General features: G+C 41.1%; 1 protein-coding gene and 8 non-coding genes across 9 annotated transcripts; all 9 read right to left on the bottom strand.

The window, feature by feature from the left end:
• Nucleotides 1-1,364: 1,364 nt before the first annotated feature.
• Nucleotides 1,365-1,453, bottom strand: trnay-gua (transfer RNA tyrosine (anticodon GUA)). Its single transcript is given in 2 exon segments — nt 1,365-1,400; nt 1,417-1,453. It is a non-coding gene; the product is annotated as a tRNA-Tyr (tRNA).
• A 289-nt stretch (nt 1,454-1,742) lies between these two features.
• On the bottom strand, nt 1,743-1,831 carry trnay-gua (transfer RNA tyrosine (anticodon GUA)). The gene is given in 2 exon segments: nt 1,743-1,778; nt 1,795-1,831. It is a non-coding gene; the product is annotated as a tRNA-Tyr (tRNA).
• Nucleotides 1,832-2,581: 750 nt separating this feature from the next.
• Nucleotides 2,582-2,670, bottom strand: trnay-gua (transfer RNA tyrosine (anticodon GUA)). Its single transcript is given in 2 exon segments — nt 2,582-2,617; nt 2,634-2,670. It is a non-coding gene; the product is annotated as a tRNA-Tyr (tRNA).
• Nucleotides 2,671-2,932: 262 nt separating this feature from the next.
• Nucleotides 2,933-3,021, bottom strand: trnay-gua (transfer RNA tyrosine (anticodon GUA)). The gene is given in 2 exon segments: nt 2,933-2,968; nt 2,985-3,021. It is a non-coding gene; the product is annotated as a tRNA-Tyr (tRNA).
• A 2,397-nt stretch (nt 3,022-5,418) lies between these two features.
• Nucleotides 5,419-5,507, bottom strand: trnay-gua (transfer RNA tyrosine (anticodon GUA)). Its single transcript is given in 2 exon segments — nt 5,419-5,454; nt 5,471-5,507. It is a non-coding gene; the product is annotated as a tRNA-Tyr (tRNA).
• A 748-nt stretch (nt 5,508-6,255) lies between these two features.
• On the bottom strand, nt 6,256-6,344 carry trnay-gua (transfer RNA tyrosine (anticodon GUA)). Its single transcript is given in 2 exon segments — nt 6,256-6,291; nt 6,308-6,344. It is a non-coding gene; the product is annotated as a tRNA-Tyr (tRNA).
• A 263-nt stretch (nt 6,345-6,607) lies between these two features.
• On the bottom strand, nt 6,608-6,696 carry trnay-gua (transfer RNA tyrosine (anticodon GUA)). The gene is given in 2 exon segments: nt 6,608-6,643; nt 6,660-6,696. It is a non-coding gene; the product is annotated as a tRNA-Tyr (tRNA).
• A 783-nt stretch (nt 6,697-7,479) lies between these two features.
• Nucleotides 7,480-7,568, bottom strand: trnay-gua (transfer RNA tyrosine (anticodon GUA)). The gene is given in 2 exon segments: nt 7,480-7,515; nt 7,532-7,568. It is a non-coding gene; the product is annotated as a tRNA-Tyr (tRNA).
• Nucleotides 7,569-8,840: 1,272 nt separating this feature from the next.
• hepacamb (hepatic and glial cell adhesion molecule b) lies at nt 8,841-15,681 on the bottom strand. The gene is given in 8 exon segments (XM_070917979.1): nt 8,841-8,990; nt 9,795-9,868; nt 9,985-10,052; nt 10,182-10,275; nt 10,533-10,814; nt 12,426-12,767; nt 15,515-15,626; nt 15,628-15,681. Coding segments are annotated over 8 exon segments (1,176 nt in total).
• Between the last annotated feature and the right edge of the window lie 385 nt (nt 15,682-16,066).

Below are 16,066 nucleotides of genomic sequence, written 5' to 3'. Positions count from 1 at the left end.
TGTTCAGACGTCCAGTATTAACAAAGCAGAGAAGACTTGAGAGACATGGGTCACAGTCTTGTGGATGATCAGAAAGGCAAATGTCAGATTCGTATGTTCCTCCATATTCAACAAAGTACACACAAAGGGCCTGTATCACAAAGCAAGAGTAGTGGGTTAGCCAGCTTTCGCAATTTAGCTTGACTCAGCTTGTGTGGTTTTTAAAGGACAAGTCTGGTGATATTCCATATTTTTCTTATTGCCAACAAATCCTCATGAAGACCTAAACAACATACACCGTCCTGCCGCCAAATACTCACTAGATCACCAAATGTGTATTAATCTGCAGCTGAAAACAGTCCAACTGTTTGAGTAACACTTGCTAAAAACTACAGTGACCAGCTGGGGGCCGGGCCGTGCCCCAGTACAGAAATGCTGATTTGTTTTTGGGTCTCTGGGCAAATAATGAAGCTGTCACATGTAGTGTGCTGTACACAATGCACATAATGGGTACAGGGTGCATACACAATGCAGAGGGGGTTGGGAGTTGCGGGCAGTCAATAGCGGGTAAACCCAGCCTTGTGAAGAGCTAATGGAGTCATCATCCCTTTACAATAAAGGTTCTAGTAACAACAAGCGCAAGGCAACATGTTTACAGGTATTTTCTTTTTTTAAGTGAACACATATACATTGGGGGCAACACAAAAACAGATAAATAAAAGAAAAGAGAAAGAACTGGGAAAGCTTTCTCCATATATGTAATAAAAAGCACAGTGACAGATCCCACACACTTACAGTTTAATGACTTAAGCTTTCCATAATAATTGTATACAGATAAATTAAGTATTTGTAGCACAACCATTTGACCACTCTGGGTTACAATTGGGGCTTCAACCGGCAGGAGAAACGTTCACCATATTTCATGATATTTAAAATGATATATTAATGGATGTGAATTCCTTTCATTCCTCAAAAAGGATTCCTGACAAGAGACACATGAGAAAACTTTGTGAATACCAGATGATTATAAAGGTATGCCCAATGTAGCCTCTTTATTCCACACAAAAGAATTCCACAAGCTGTTGATTACATTAAAGGAAATTATGTAAAACAGATTTGGTCAGATGGGCATTATCAAGCATTAAGTTCTTTTCCTCAAGCCTTTCAAATTTATTATACTGGACACCGCTCTACTAAGTGAGATATCGAAGGATACAAACAGACACACTCTACTGTACATGCTCGTCTTTGGCTTTGTTTCATATATGCCAACATTGACGGCGGCTACTTAATGTGGCAGTGGATGTCCGAACATGGTCATTCATGGTAACGAATGCTCTCAGCAGGTCTGTACTGACGCACAATGTCACAGACGAAAAAGCACATCCTTCGAGCCGGAGTTGAACCAGCGACCTAAGGATAACTGTTTATACCAACCTACAGTCCTCCGCTCTACCAACTGAGCTATCGAAGGGTACACACAGGTTTTGATAGAGTCAAAATAACATTATTCCACTGGACAGACGAAAAGCACGACCTTCTAGCCTTAAATGACTGCATCATAAACTTCAGCTTAAAATATTTCACAAACTGTCTTTGGCTTTGTATCATATGGGCCAACCTTGGCGGCGGCTACTTAATGTGGCAGTGGATGAGGACGAGCTTTGTTTTTCGAACACATCGAGCAATGACGTCCATGGGTCTTCAAACGATTGCCCTCAGCAGATATGTACAGACGCACAATGTCACGGACAAAAAGCACATCCTTCGAGCCGGAGTTGAACCAGCGACCTAAGGATAACTGTTAACATCAACCTACAGTCCTCCGCTCTACCAACTGAGCTATCGAAGGGTACACACAGGTGTGTAGATTGCAGCGAGTTACAGCAACATGAACATGACAAACAGCCACCTGTCTTACTCTGTGTACATGCTTGTTTAAAACTGGTACCTTTCTGCTTAAAGTCAGATGATGAACGTCGTAACTATTGGCTTAAAAATACTTTAGGGCGACCTCTCTTTGGCTACGTTTCATACGCACCAACATTGACGACGGCTAATTTACCACTGTATGAGGACAAGCTTGTTTTGTCCGAACATAGGCCTTCTGACGATTGCCCTCGGCAGGTCTGGACAGACGCACAATGTCACCGACAAAAAGCACATCCTTGAACCAGCGACCTAAGGACAACTGTTAACATCAACCTACAGTCCTCCGCTCTACCAACTGAGCTATCGAAGGGTACAAGAAGGTCACCTGCAGCGATTTACAGAATGCATTTAAACAAGCAAACATGCTTGGTCCACACGATGACCTCAACCGCTCTTTGGCGACGTTGTATATGCGAAAACATTGATTAACCACCTACTATTCCACTGGACAGACGAAAAGCACGACCTTCTAGCCTTAAATGACTGCATCATAAACTTCAGCTGAAAATATTTCACGAACTGTCTTTGGCTTTGTTTCATACAGGTCAACCTTGACGGCAGCTACTCACTGTGGCAGTTGACGAGCTTTGTTTTCCGGACACATCGAGCAATGAAATCTTTGCAGCTCTTCAATCTGTACAGACGCACAATGTCACGGACGAAAAGGACATCCTTCGAGCCGGAGTTGAACCAGCGACCTAAGGATAACTGTTAACATCAACCTACAGTCCTCCGCTCTACCAACTGAGCTATCGAAGGGTACACAGGTGTGTTAATTGCAGTGAGTTACAGCAACATGAACATGACAAACAGCCACCTTCTAGCCTTAAATGACCACATCATAAACTTCAGCTTGAAATATTTCAAAATGAAGATCACAAAATGTCTTTGTTTCATAATGTGGCAGTGGATGAGGACGAGCTTTGTTTTTCGAACACATCGAGCAATGACGTCCATGGGTCTTCAAACGATTGCCCTCAGCAGATATGTACTGACACACAATGTCACGTAGAAAAGGACATCCTTCGAGCCGGAGTTGAACCAGCGACCTAAGGATAACTGTTAACATCAACCTACAGTCCTCCGCTCTACCAACTGAGCTATCGAAGGGTACACAGGTGTGTTGATTGCAGCGAGTTACAGCAACATGAACATGACAAACAGCCACCTGTCTTACTCTGTGTACATGCTTGTTTAAAACTGGTACCTTTCTGCTTAAAGTCAGACCTAATGCGTTACCTACCTGTTATACGCGCCAACATTGACGTTGGCCACTTAAAGTACCACTGGATGAAAACAAGCTTTGTTTTGCTGATTTACTTCACGTGTTTCTTTTTGTAATCGCCCCGTTTACTCGACCGCTCTTTGGCGACGTTGTATATGCGAAAACATTAAGGTCAACCACCTACTATTCCACTGGACAGACGAAAACCACGACCTTCTAGCCTTAAATGACTGCATCATAAACCTCAGCTTAAAATATTTCAAAACGAAGATCGTGAAATGTCTTTGTTTCATAATGTGGCAGTGGATGAGGACAAGCTTTGTTTTGTCCAAACATATCAAGCAATGAAACCCATGGATGAACATTGACGTTGGCTACCACTAATGTTGACAAGCTTTTTGTTTGTTGTTGCTTTCGCAGCTCTTCGATCTGTACAGACGCACAATATCACTGACACTGGTACATTCACCACAAACTTATTAAGTACTTGCTTAAAAAGATTGCAGAATAAATCCAGACAATGACCATGACCTCTTTTTGGCGACATACAGTCATGGAAAAAATTATTAGACCACCCTTGTTTTCTTCAATTTCTTGTTCATTTTAATGCCTGGTACCACTAAAGGTATATTACCTGAAGAATACAATGAACACGACAAAAAATGCAGCTGGTTACATAATACTTCATGTCCTATTTGACATGCTTAAGCTTAATTGTATTTCCAGGGTATATAAGAGGCCATTTCATGTCATAAGCAGCACTGCACATGCAAAGGCCTGGAGTGGTTTCCTGCTTACATTCAAGCCGTAGCACAACTCAGAAGTTGTCAGCTCTCACATAATGCCTAAAACAAAAGAATTATGTGAAGCCACAAAGGCAGCCATCTTGGCACTGCTGGAAATTGGCATGAGTGAGAGACAGGTAGCCAAAACACTGAAGATCTCCAAGACAGCCGTTCAAGAAAAAACAAGCCGAACATGGTACTACCAAATTGCTAGCTGGTCGAGGCAGGAAACGTCTTTCTATCGCACGAGATGACCGTGCACTCATCCGTTCCTGTGTCAGGAATCGTCGTCAGACCTCCAGGGACCTTAAAAATGAGTGGGCACTGTCGAGAAATGTGACTTGTTCGGCAAGGACAGTTCGAAACCGACTTCTTGAAGCTGGTCTGAAGTCACACAGGGCACGGAAGAAGCCCTTCATCAACGAAAGGCAGAGGAAGGCCCGGTTACTCTTTGCTAGGGATCACAAGGTTTGGACTGTTGATGATTGGGCTAAGGTTCTCTTCAGTGATGAATCCAATTTTGAGTTGATGCCCACTCCAGCCAACTTACTGGTTAGGAGGAAGCCTGGAGAAGCCTACAAACCAGACTGTCTTGCCCCTACAGTAAAACATGGGGGTGGATCAATGATGATCTGGGGTTGTTTCAGTATGGGTGGAACAGGGCAAATGCAATTGTGTGAAGGGCGAATGAACCAAGTCATGTACAGGGCTACTCTTGAAAACAGTCTTCTTCCATCAGCTGGAAAACTCTTTCCTGCCTCGAATGACTGGATTTTCCAACAAGACAATGCCCCTTGCCACACGGCAAGGTCAGTTAAAGCCTGGATGGAGAACCAGAACATTCGAACCATGCCTTGGCCTGCTCAATCACCAGATCTAAATCCAATGGAAAACCTGTGGAAAATCATCAAACTCAAAATGGAGAACCACAAGCCCAAAAACAAAGCAAATTTGTTTGAATTTGTGCAACAGGAATGGGCTGCTGTGACAGCAGAACAATGTCAGAAGCTGGTGGAGAGCATGCCAAGACGCATGGCTGCAGTCATCAAAAACAATGGTTATGCAATCAAGTACTAACTCCTGTGTGTATCATGTGACTAAAACAGACAGAAAAGAAAACATGGAATGCCTAAAAGCACTGTTTTTGGCAGTACAATGCCAAAGCTATTGATGTAAGAACTTAAGTGATTTTGGTTATTATCAAGAAAACCATGGAAAATGGCTACATATCAGCTCTTAAATTAAACTCTTATGAGCTATTTTTGTTGTTATCATTATATTTGTCCAAACAAATGTACCTTTAGTGGTACCAGGCATTAAAATGAACAAGAAATTGAAGAAAACAAGGGTGGTCTAATAATTTTTTCCATGACTTTATATGCTACTTAATGTACTACTGGATGAGGACAAGCTTTGTTTTGTCTGAACAGATCGAACAAAGAAATCTTTGTAGCACTTCGATCTGTACAGACGCAAATATCACGGACGAAAAGCACATCCTTCGAGCCGGAGTTGAACCAGCGACCTAAGGATAACTGTTAACATCAACCTACAGTCCTCCGCTCTACCAACTGAGCTATCGAAGGGTACACAGGTGTGTTGATTGCAGTGAATTACACCAACATGAACATGACAAACAGCCACCTGTCTTACTCTGTGTACATGATTATTGAAAACTGGTACCTTTCTGCTTAAAGTCGGATGATGAACGTCGTAACTATTGGCTTAAAAAGACTTTAGGGCGACCTCTCTTTGGCTACATTTCATACGCACCAACATTGACGATGGCTAATTCACCACTGTATGAGGACAAGCTTGTTTTGTCCGAACATAGGCCTTCTGACGATTGCCCTCGGCAGGTCTGGACAGACGCACAATGTCACCGACAAAAAGCACATCCTTGAACCAGCGACCTAAGGACAACTGTTAACATCAACCTACAGTCCTCCGCTCTACCAACTGAGCTATCGAAGGGTACAAGAAGGTCACCTGCAGCGATTTACAGAATCCATTTAAACAAGCAAACATGCTTGGTCCACACAATGACCTCAACCGCTCTTTGGCGACGTTGTATATGCGAAAACATTGATTAACCACCTACAATTCCACTGGACAGACGAAAAGCACGACCTTCTAGCCTTAAATGACTGCATCATAAACTTCAGCTGAAAATATTTCACGAACTGTCTTTGGCTTTGTTTCATACAGGTCAACCTTGACGGCAGCTACTTACTGTGGCAGTTGACGAGCTTTGTTTTTCGGACACATCGAGCAATGAAATCTTTGCAGCTCTTCGATCTGTACAGACGCACAATGTCACGGACGAAAAGGACATCCTTCGAGCCGGAGTTGAACCAGCGACCTAAGGATAACTGTTAACATCAACCTACAGTCCTCCGCTCTACCAACTGAGCTATCGAAGGGTACACAGGTGTGTTGATTGCAGTGAGTTACAGCAACATGAACATGACAAACAGCCACCTTCTAGCCTTAAATGACCACATCATAAACTTCAGCTTGAAATATTTCAAAATGAAGATCACAAAATGTCTTTGTTTCATAATGTGGCAGTGGATGAGGACGAGCTTTGTTTTTCGAACACATCGAGCAATGACGTCCATGGGTCTTCAAACGATTGCCCTCAGCAGATATGTACTGACACACAATGTCACGGACGAAAAGCACATCCTTCGAGCCGGAGTTGAACCAGCGACCTAAGGATAACTGTTAACATCAACCTACAGTCCTCCGCTCTACCAACTGAGCTATCGAAGGGTACACAGGTGTGTTGATTGCAGCGAGTTACAGCAACATGAACATGACAAACAGCCACCTGTCTTACTCTGTGTACATGCTTGTTTAAAACTGGTACCTTTCTGCTTAAAGTCAGACCTAATGCGTTACCTACCTGTTATACGCGCCAACATTGACGTTGGCCACTTAATGTACCACTGGATGAAAACAAGCTTTGTTTTGCTGATTTATTTCACGTGTTTCTTTTTGTAATCGCCCCGTTTACTCGACCGCTCTTTGGCGACGTTGTATATGCGAAAACATTAAGGTCAACCACCTACTATTCCACTGGACAGACGAAAACCACCACCTTCTAGACTTAAATGACTGCATCATAAACCTCAGCTTAAAATATTTCAAAACGAAGATCGAGAAATGTCTTTGTTTCATACTGTGGCAGTGGATGAGGACAAGCTTTGTTTTGTCCAAACATATCAAGCAATGAAATCCATGGGTGAACATTGACGTTGGCTACCACTAATGTTGACAAGCTTTTTGTTTGTTGTTGCTTTCGCAGCTCTTCGATCTGTACAGACGCACAATATCACTGACACTGGTACATTGACCACAAACGTATTAAGTACTTGCTTAAAAAGATTGCAGAATAAATCCAGACAATGACCATGACCTCTTTTTGGCGACATATATGCTACTTAATGTACTACTGGATGAGGACAAGCTTTGTTTTGTCTGAACAGATCGAACAAAGAAATCTTTGTAGCACTTCGATCTGTACAGACGCAAATATCACGAACGAAAAGCACATCCTTCGAGCCGGAGTTGAACCAGCGACCTAAGGATAACTGTTAACATCAACCTACAGTCCTCCGCTCTACCAACTGAGCTATCGAAGGGTACACAGGTGTACTGATTGCAGCGAGTTACAGCAACATGAACATGACAAACAGCCACCTGTTTGAATAAACAGAATAAATCCACACAATGACCATGACCTCTCTTTGGTGACATATTTGCGAAAACATTGAGGTTGACCAACTAATATACCTAATATACCTCATCATGAGCTACTTCTCTCCAAGGCATGTCAGGACTCTCTCACTTTACAATACAACCCCCCCGTTTTCTTACTGCTGAAGAAAGTGCTGATTCAGTAACAGATCATTGCGCTCCTCTCATCCTGCACATTGGCTGTAGAGACTTGAGTCAGACCTTCAGGTTTTTGTATTTTGGACCCAGGGCAGAGAAAGGAGTGCCAAAAGAGTGTTTGGCTGGAGTTTAGAATTAATTGAGAGGATGTTGAGAAGCAGGAGCAGGAGTCACTTAAATTGCATGAAAGTATCTGAATGAACATGAAGCCATGAGGCACGGCTTAAAGTGTGTAAAGGCAGAAGGAGTGCAGTATAAATACTACAAGAAACTTGAGAAACATTCTTTTGACTTGAGAATTTCACATTTTATTAAAGTCTGTATAAAATCCCCCTCCAACACGGCTTTGTCTCTCTTCTCATTGAAAATGCTATTAAATCATCTAGAAGAAAAAAAAAAGTAATTTACATTACTTCAAAAAATTACAAACTAACTGCTGGATTTCATTTAACATTACAGAAAGTATCACACATAATACTGTAACAGTAGCATTTCTGGAGGTGTTTTTTTTTCTTTTTTTACAAACAATATTTTAACATTTACAAACAACAAACCCCATCCTGTGATGATTTTGAATTGACAATAAAGCGTTTAGAGAAGTATCTTCATCCCACTACAGTTTGACAGTTGCATCTCACCGATCCCACTTCAGCTTCGTGCAGACTCCATGCCATTTCCAAAATCTTTGGATTTTGTAGTTCCAGTAACCAACAACAATAGTGGTTAGTGGTAAACCCAGATTCAGCCTTCAAAGCAGTTTAAAAACATGTCACACTGCCTTCACATTTCTCTACAAGCTGTGCATCTAACCATAAAAGCAACTTATGTTTAAGTTACAATTTACTTTAATAAAAACACAAGAGGCAGTAATGACATTATTGTAAAACCTAGAAGATGGTTTCGAGATCTTTTTCCGATTTCCGGGTGGATGTGCAGGAAGTTGCCATCCAAAGTCAGTAACAGTAGAACAGTCTGACCTCCCACTTGCTGCAATATGGAGAGTTTAAACGGATGGGCTTTCAGGTATACCTGTGGGCAGAGTGGGCAGGGGACCCAGTAGACTGGGTAAGAGAACCAGTGTAGTTGGGGGAACTGGTATAGCACGGCGGGTTGTCAAGTTCTGAAGGAGATCCAATGCTGTTGCTGGATGAGTCATCCATGGAGGGATCCTGCAAAACAGGACAACTTCAGCCCAAATCCACTATCTGCTAACAATTATCCAGTAAAAGAAACTTCATTTAGTAAAACTGTTATTGTATATTGTGGAAAAGGCTCCTAGATCCCCTGATATGAACACTCACTGGTCTTAATAATCGCCTATCAGTGACAGCTAATTAGCATTTCCAGGACTGTTAATTTACTGAGCTAACTCTGTGAGATTGCTAACTAGCAGGTGTTCAATGAGCAGAGGAGTTGGACTGTTAGTTGCTGAGTTATCTGCAGTTGAAGAGGTGGATCATACAGAGTTTTAAGAAACTGCTTGGTGCTGTTGTGTGCGCGCATGCAGCTATGTGTCTATCTTTTCTATTTGTAAGTGTGTGTTTTATTATCTGTGTTGAAAGCTAGCAATGATTAGTATGCATGTTCTTCACCATTTAGCATAGTAGCTTTATGTAAGAGCATGGTGATTTGTACAGAACCTGTAGTTGTGGAGTTTTCCTCATTATGGGTTTGTTTTTTTTGGTCTGACTGCACCATAACCTGAGAAACAACTCTGGAAGTATTTATTTATTTATATTTTCAGAGGATTTTCCTTTATCAAAACCCACAGGACAAACTTTTAGTTCCGCTATTGATAATTTTTTAGTTCCACTGTATAAATAGCAAAATTGTCACTATATTGTTTGTATTGTGGGTTGTAATGAACATTGGAGCCTCCAGGGGACGCCAGTGTTGCTTAAGATTTTTTTTGTCTCGCTACCTTTTGTGAGTCACAGAATGTAATAAAATCATAGTGGTGATGAGAGAGATACCTTTTGCTGCAGGATGTAAAGTGAAGTTACTGCATGTACTCCATTATGCTCTGTCACCTTTGGAAGCACATCATCTGTGGCAAAGTACAAAATACACATTGCCTAATTTCTCAATATAGATTATTCCGGTCTCTTCTTAGATTGGCTGACTGTTATCAGAATTAAATATGAATTCAGCACAACGTTATACCTGTGTGAATGATTGGTGAGTGTTGGTCATAAAACCTGGAGAGAGGCTTTCTAGCTCGATGTCTTGGCCTGACAAAGACAGAATGGTGTCAATACATTCATTTTATGTTATGATGTTTGTTTATTTTCACTCCACACCTGCATTTCTAAAATCAGTCTTGTGCTGTGTTGATTTAAAAGCCTATTGGCACTTCTTACTTTTTGGAAGGCGTCCAGCAGGCACATACTGTTACCAAGGTGATGAGGAGGAAGATGCCTCCAGTGGAAAGGATGATATACAGGGAACTCCTTTCTGATAGGACATGCACAATTACAGTTAATGAAGATTTGTATAACATGATGTAAAAATTTGACTTTCAGATCTCCTTGAATTGTTGATAGAATATGGAAACTGAAATATAATATAAAGTTTTAGACGTTGGCTTGCATGGTCTAAACCTCTCAAACTCTTCGTATGTATAGATAACTACCTCTTATTCTGCTGCTCTATGTCACTATGTCTCGCATGACACTGGCACTGCAACCGATGAAGAAGACAGTATCACTTACTGTAGACAGTCAGTCTGATAGGTAGGCTTGTCATATTGCCCACAGGATTCTCCACTGCACAGCTATAGATGTCATCATCTGCCATCAACACCCGCGTGATGGTCAAGAGCTTCTGGTCAGGCGACAACACGAACCTCGTCACATTGGTCAGAGGCTTTCCACCTTTGAACCACTTGTATGTAGTCCTGGTTCCATTTTCATGGGAGCAGTTGAGGATGACATTCTCGCTGAGCTCCAGTACTGACGAAGCCTCCATGTAGATATAGGGCCTTGATATAGACTCTAGATATAGGCGACAGTGGACACAATTTTTTTAAACATGTAAATAGACAAAAATGAACAGTGAACATGCTGTACACCATGTTTGATGCAGTATGTCTGGTAAATCTGACGTACTGTATTTTTTTATTGTTCTTAATTCTGACTGGATGGTGATTGAGCCTGTTGTGGTACCAAATGCTCCATTTTTGGGGGTGTTTTTGTTTGTTTTGGCAACTTAGGGGTGGCAGAAACAAGCTGGAAACACAACGCCGATGTATCATCTTTTAAGTTGATATGGTGAACTTGTTTGCAAACAGCTGCTAATTCACACATCCAGCAGATGTGGAGAAAAATTAGCGTACATTTAGAGCCGTGTTTCTGTCCACCTGATGATTTGTTATGTCTCATTTTCCATCAAGCAAGATGTCATTCAACCTTCAACCAAAAACCCAAACCTAGATCTGACCGACTCACTTCTAACCCTTGTCATTTAGAGTGGTTTAACTCTTATCTGCAGCATACTTTTTCAAGTCTCAAGTCTGAAACTACATAAATTTATAGTACAGTGTTTTCATTTTTTGTAAGATTCATTACATTTGGATGATGGAAACATTTCACATTAATGAGTCATAACATTTTTAGGGTATCAGTTGGCAGGGGATTGCATTCTCAGCAGTAGAGTAGGAAGAAATGTTTTCCCTGACACAGATTGGCTCCTGTGGAACGTTGTTGTTGCCTCCTACGCTTCTTCAGGATACAGGTGACCTTCACAAAGGCTTCTATGTGGGCAGGACTGATGCCATTCTTCCATTATTACCACCACTGAGCTAGCATCCTTGCCAGTGAAAGCTGGCATCTGTCCCTGTTGGAGAGGTTAGAGGTGAGCGTGGGCTAAAAGAGGTCCTAATACACGGGGTATTAAGGGGCAGGGTCTCCCAGGATATTGATGGGGCTAGCGCTCTACAGAAGGCCAGCATTCCTCCAACTACTGTACTGTAAAGCAAGCTAGTGCTGATGCCAACACAGCAGCTTGTAGTGTTGTCCATAAACACACACATCATATATATAAGATTCTACCAGGTTGGCGGGTTAATTGTGCTCAACCCTGAACACATCATTGCCCACAAGCTATTGGCAGTGTATTGTTAGTATGGTGATAACTGACTGTTAGAGATTATACTGCTTGAAGAGTTGGACATTCGTCCATTAGTCAAGAGATCGTGTTTAATCTGAGTCTAGTCATCAATCATCAAACATGGGACTTAAGTTTGACTTGAAGTGTTGAAGTGAAAGACTGAAAGAAAGTGTATGTTTTCAAAATTTAAAAATGATGGCAGCCTGTTACAGCAGCTCTTGCTCACTGTTGAGTTTTTCTCCCCTTTATTTTGTTATCTTCTCTTACTTTATTATTTTCTTTATTCTGTTTTATTCATTATATCTTGATTTTTCTTACTTATGTCTCTTCTATTGCACTATCCTATATGCTGCTATAACAATGCAAATTTCCCCACTGAGGGATTAATAAAGGATTATCTTGTGTTTTCTATGACACTTGTTCAGACTAAAGAGAGGTAGATCTGATTGTACCCTTGCATTATGTTTAACATTGCATGATATAACTTTCCCTCCTACCATCTACAGTGAGTGTGATGCTGCCTTCTCCTGTAAAGGTATCATCTGTGATGGAGATCTCCACGTCATAAATTCCGTCATCAGAGAGTCTGAGGTTGTGAAGAAGCAGAGTCCCATTCTCAAATACCAGGATGCGGTCACGATACTCCGGCCTCAGGGTCCCAATGATGTCAGTTCCAATCGACTGGACGACAGTGACAGACTTTTCCCTCTTGAGCTGCCACTTGATGACCGGCAGGTCGAGGCTGAAACTATGGTAGCGGACAGACAGAAGGGCCTCCCCTCCTACTGTACCTCTAATGAGAGCGTTGGGGATAGTCATATTCACCGCCAGCACCCCACCTGCAGAGAATCACAGAAGAGAGGTTCCACACCATTCCAACTCAGCACTTATACAAGTTAAATGATACCACCGTGACTTTTATATTGTGATTGGCTGATAGGCGTTTTGATCATTGCCAATATCCCATGACACATCACTCCTGCTGCTTCTCTACTCAACTCTGAAGGCAGAGCAGTAACTACAGAAGCAGTGAAGTTAAGAAAAAGGGTTTAAAGGTTTTAGGCTGGTTAGAAAACTGTGTGACATATACTCAGTTGCCATAGAACCCACATTATACCTAAAAATGCAGATACTGCACTTGGACTTCTTCACAAAATATGAGGGAGAAATGCAGTATCTATAAACAACGTGTTCTTTCAGCTCTCTTGTCCATTTTAGCCAATTTGTTTAAGAAAATAAACTATCTTGATTATTTATAGTCCATAGCTTAAAGGACATAAATGGATCTCTGTTATGCTAGGTGTTTTTTTCTGTCCAAGTTCTATTAATATTCACATTGAAGTCAATATAATAAATTCACTAGCAATTGAATACATCTGTTTGTGATCATAAGGTAGTTCATCCACAACAAATCACATAAAATAAACTAGTTAGTATATCACTACTTCAGTAGGAGTTTAGCTGGGGGGTTTTTCTCCATCATATGATTTAGCTACTGCCACATTTGGTTATGAGGAATAACTAACTGAATTACCAATATGTCAGTTCATCAAAAACAGCTAGGGAAAATCAATGCGTAAGTATAGCTTTAGCTAAGGCTTGATGTGGCTACCTCACAAGCTAGCTTTAGGTTGATACAGCTCTCTTACTTTAGCTGTCCGGTTGTCTTTTTGTGGCAAGAGCAACTGCACACAGAGTAATTGCACTCAACTCAACCTATCAATGGCTACCCTTCAGCTACGCTACACATCATACAATTAATATTAACAGTCTATGGGATTTTGAATGAGTCTCCAGTCAGCTGGTGTCTACTGAAAGACTGAGTTTACATCATTGGCAAAATGCGCCAGTCAGAGTTTACCAGCTGTCAAAAACAGAGTTTGCTGCATTGCATTTTTTAGTGGTCAAAATAACAAAATGCAGCTTTAAAATATAAGCTTATAATGTATGTGTATATGCAAAGTCTACCATTCAGGATATTGTCTTTTTATTTCATTTTACAAGCTTGGAAACAAGTGTGAAGAGACACCTAGAGGAATCTGCCCATCAACCATTGTTGTTTATAGCAGTTATAGCTACAACTATTCTAGGTTCACATAGTCAACTCTTTGACTATCATTTTGCTGAGAATCATAAATCTGCAGGAACTGTTTGTAGCGTGTTCATACATTCGTTATACAGCCACCTTTATTTCAACTTGACTTGTAATTCTTTTGCAACCCCAGACACAATGTTGATATTGGACAATTTGCTTAAGAATGATTTATTTCTAAAATATCTGCACATGCACCACCCCGACCTCCACACTCCACATTCTGCCTTGCTACAAAAGGACCCACCTCTTCATGCATTGGAGTGCTGGCATTGGACATAAGTGCATCGTGCACTGTGGAATCATCCCATATGAATGTAATTTGCAGGGCTACTGTGCCATCTATTGCAATAGCTTTATGAACAATCATTATTAACAGTTCTTGCACTCAGGGAAGATGTAAATAGTCTTCATTATTCACTGTGCATGTCAGTTTTATTGTTTTTGCAACTACAGTGAGTGACGCAGTAGTTAGCTGAAGGCTAGTGTGGGCATCCCGCCCCATCACTGCTGTATACTGGAGCCAGTTTGCATGGCAGATCCACAGTACCATGGTAACAGCTGTCAGTTCTTGGGATGGGCCCGCATGAGCCAACAAAAGTGGGGATTGTTTGTTCAAATTTCCTTCTTGGCAGTTCATGAAAAGAGCACTGGGAGCAATCCAGATGCCATGCTAGCTTTGCAGAAACAGAGCCGCTCAGTGACTCTGCTGCTAGCCACAACAATAGCAGGACAGTGATGAGACACAGCTGAAAATAACCAAACATCTGAAAACACTGGTTCTGGTACAGCCAGTACAAGTACTGTATTACTTACAAAGGGTGGGCACAAGACTGTAACAACACCCACCCAGTCTACTGCAATCCAATACCCCAACAACAAATATTACCTCTGTTTTCAGAGTGCTGTCAATTTAACTATTTTCTGATGCCACGAATTGTGGTGACAATGAACATAATACTAACACAATATTAAGTATAATACTGCAAAAATTACAATAAACCTCTTGTGATATCATATTGTTCAAAACCATGTACATGTTCTATTTGTATTAAGTATGCAACTTTAATCCAGTTAGCTCCTGTTGTTGGCATTTTCCACCAACCCCCAGTTATTATTGTGAAAGTGTAACTGTCTCAGTAATTGTAGAGTGATTATTTCCATAATCTAGTGGGAGGACCCTCTGACTGTTTCATCCAGAAAGTTGCCGCATTAGTAAGGAGCATAGGGTTATTCACAAAATCACATCTGCAATTTCAAATTTTCCCTCATACTAAAACAAACACAAAACAAAATTAAAACAGTAATCAGACTTCATTAATCAGCTGTTGCTTATTTAGTACAATGTAAACTATGTATGAACTTAATCTTTACAAAATCCTGAGTCAATGCATAAACATGTAAGTGAAACATCAGACCATTTTCAGGCAAAACTGTGATCTATTTATATCACGAATTTTTAAAGCAAATTCTAAAGTAGAAAATGTGACATACCTGAACTGAAAGAACCGAGACAAATGAGCAATAAAATCTGGGAAATGATTTTGGCTTTTGAAGGAGCCTCCTTCTCTGCCTTCATCTTGGGTCTCAAGCTTTGTTTTCCTCCCAGACAACCAGCATGATTTGTGACTCTGGGCAGGACTGAGAACACAGTCATTCATTCAGGCTCTGCTGGGACTGAGTACATGTTGTTCTCAAAAGCCAATGTAGAAGCAGGACAAAAGTGTGTGTGTGTGTGTGTCTGGATGCCCATTTTGTACATTTAGTTAGCTTTATGTTTTGCTTGCAACAGTTATAATAATATGTGATATGTTCATAAACAGAATAAACGCTTTAACACAGTCATGAATGTACTCAACTGACATTTTGGTCCAATGTCGGTGCTGGAGAAAAGGTCAGTGGCTCACCAAAACATGTGGATTAATCATGTGGGGACCATGAATATCTTTAACAAATGTCATGAGAAGCTGGCCATTAGTTTTGAAGACACAACGTCATGGAGTCAAGGGTTGCTCAAAGGAAAACTTTGTCCTGCTGGTTGTGGAA

This window comes from Enoplosus armatus, chromosome 13 (assembly GCF_043641665.1).
Source record: "Enoplosus armatus isolate fEnoArm2 chromosome 13, fEnoArm2.hap1, whole genome shotgun sequence".
Taxonomy (NCBI): Eukaryota; Metazoa; Chordata; class Actinopteri; order Centrarchiformes; family Enoplosidae; genus Enoplosus; species Enoplosus armatus.
This window is presented reverse-complemented; position numbering and strand designations above follow the sequence as displayed.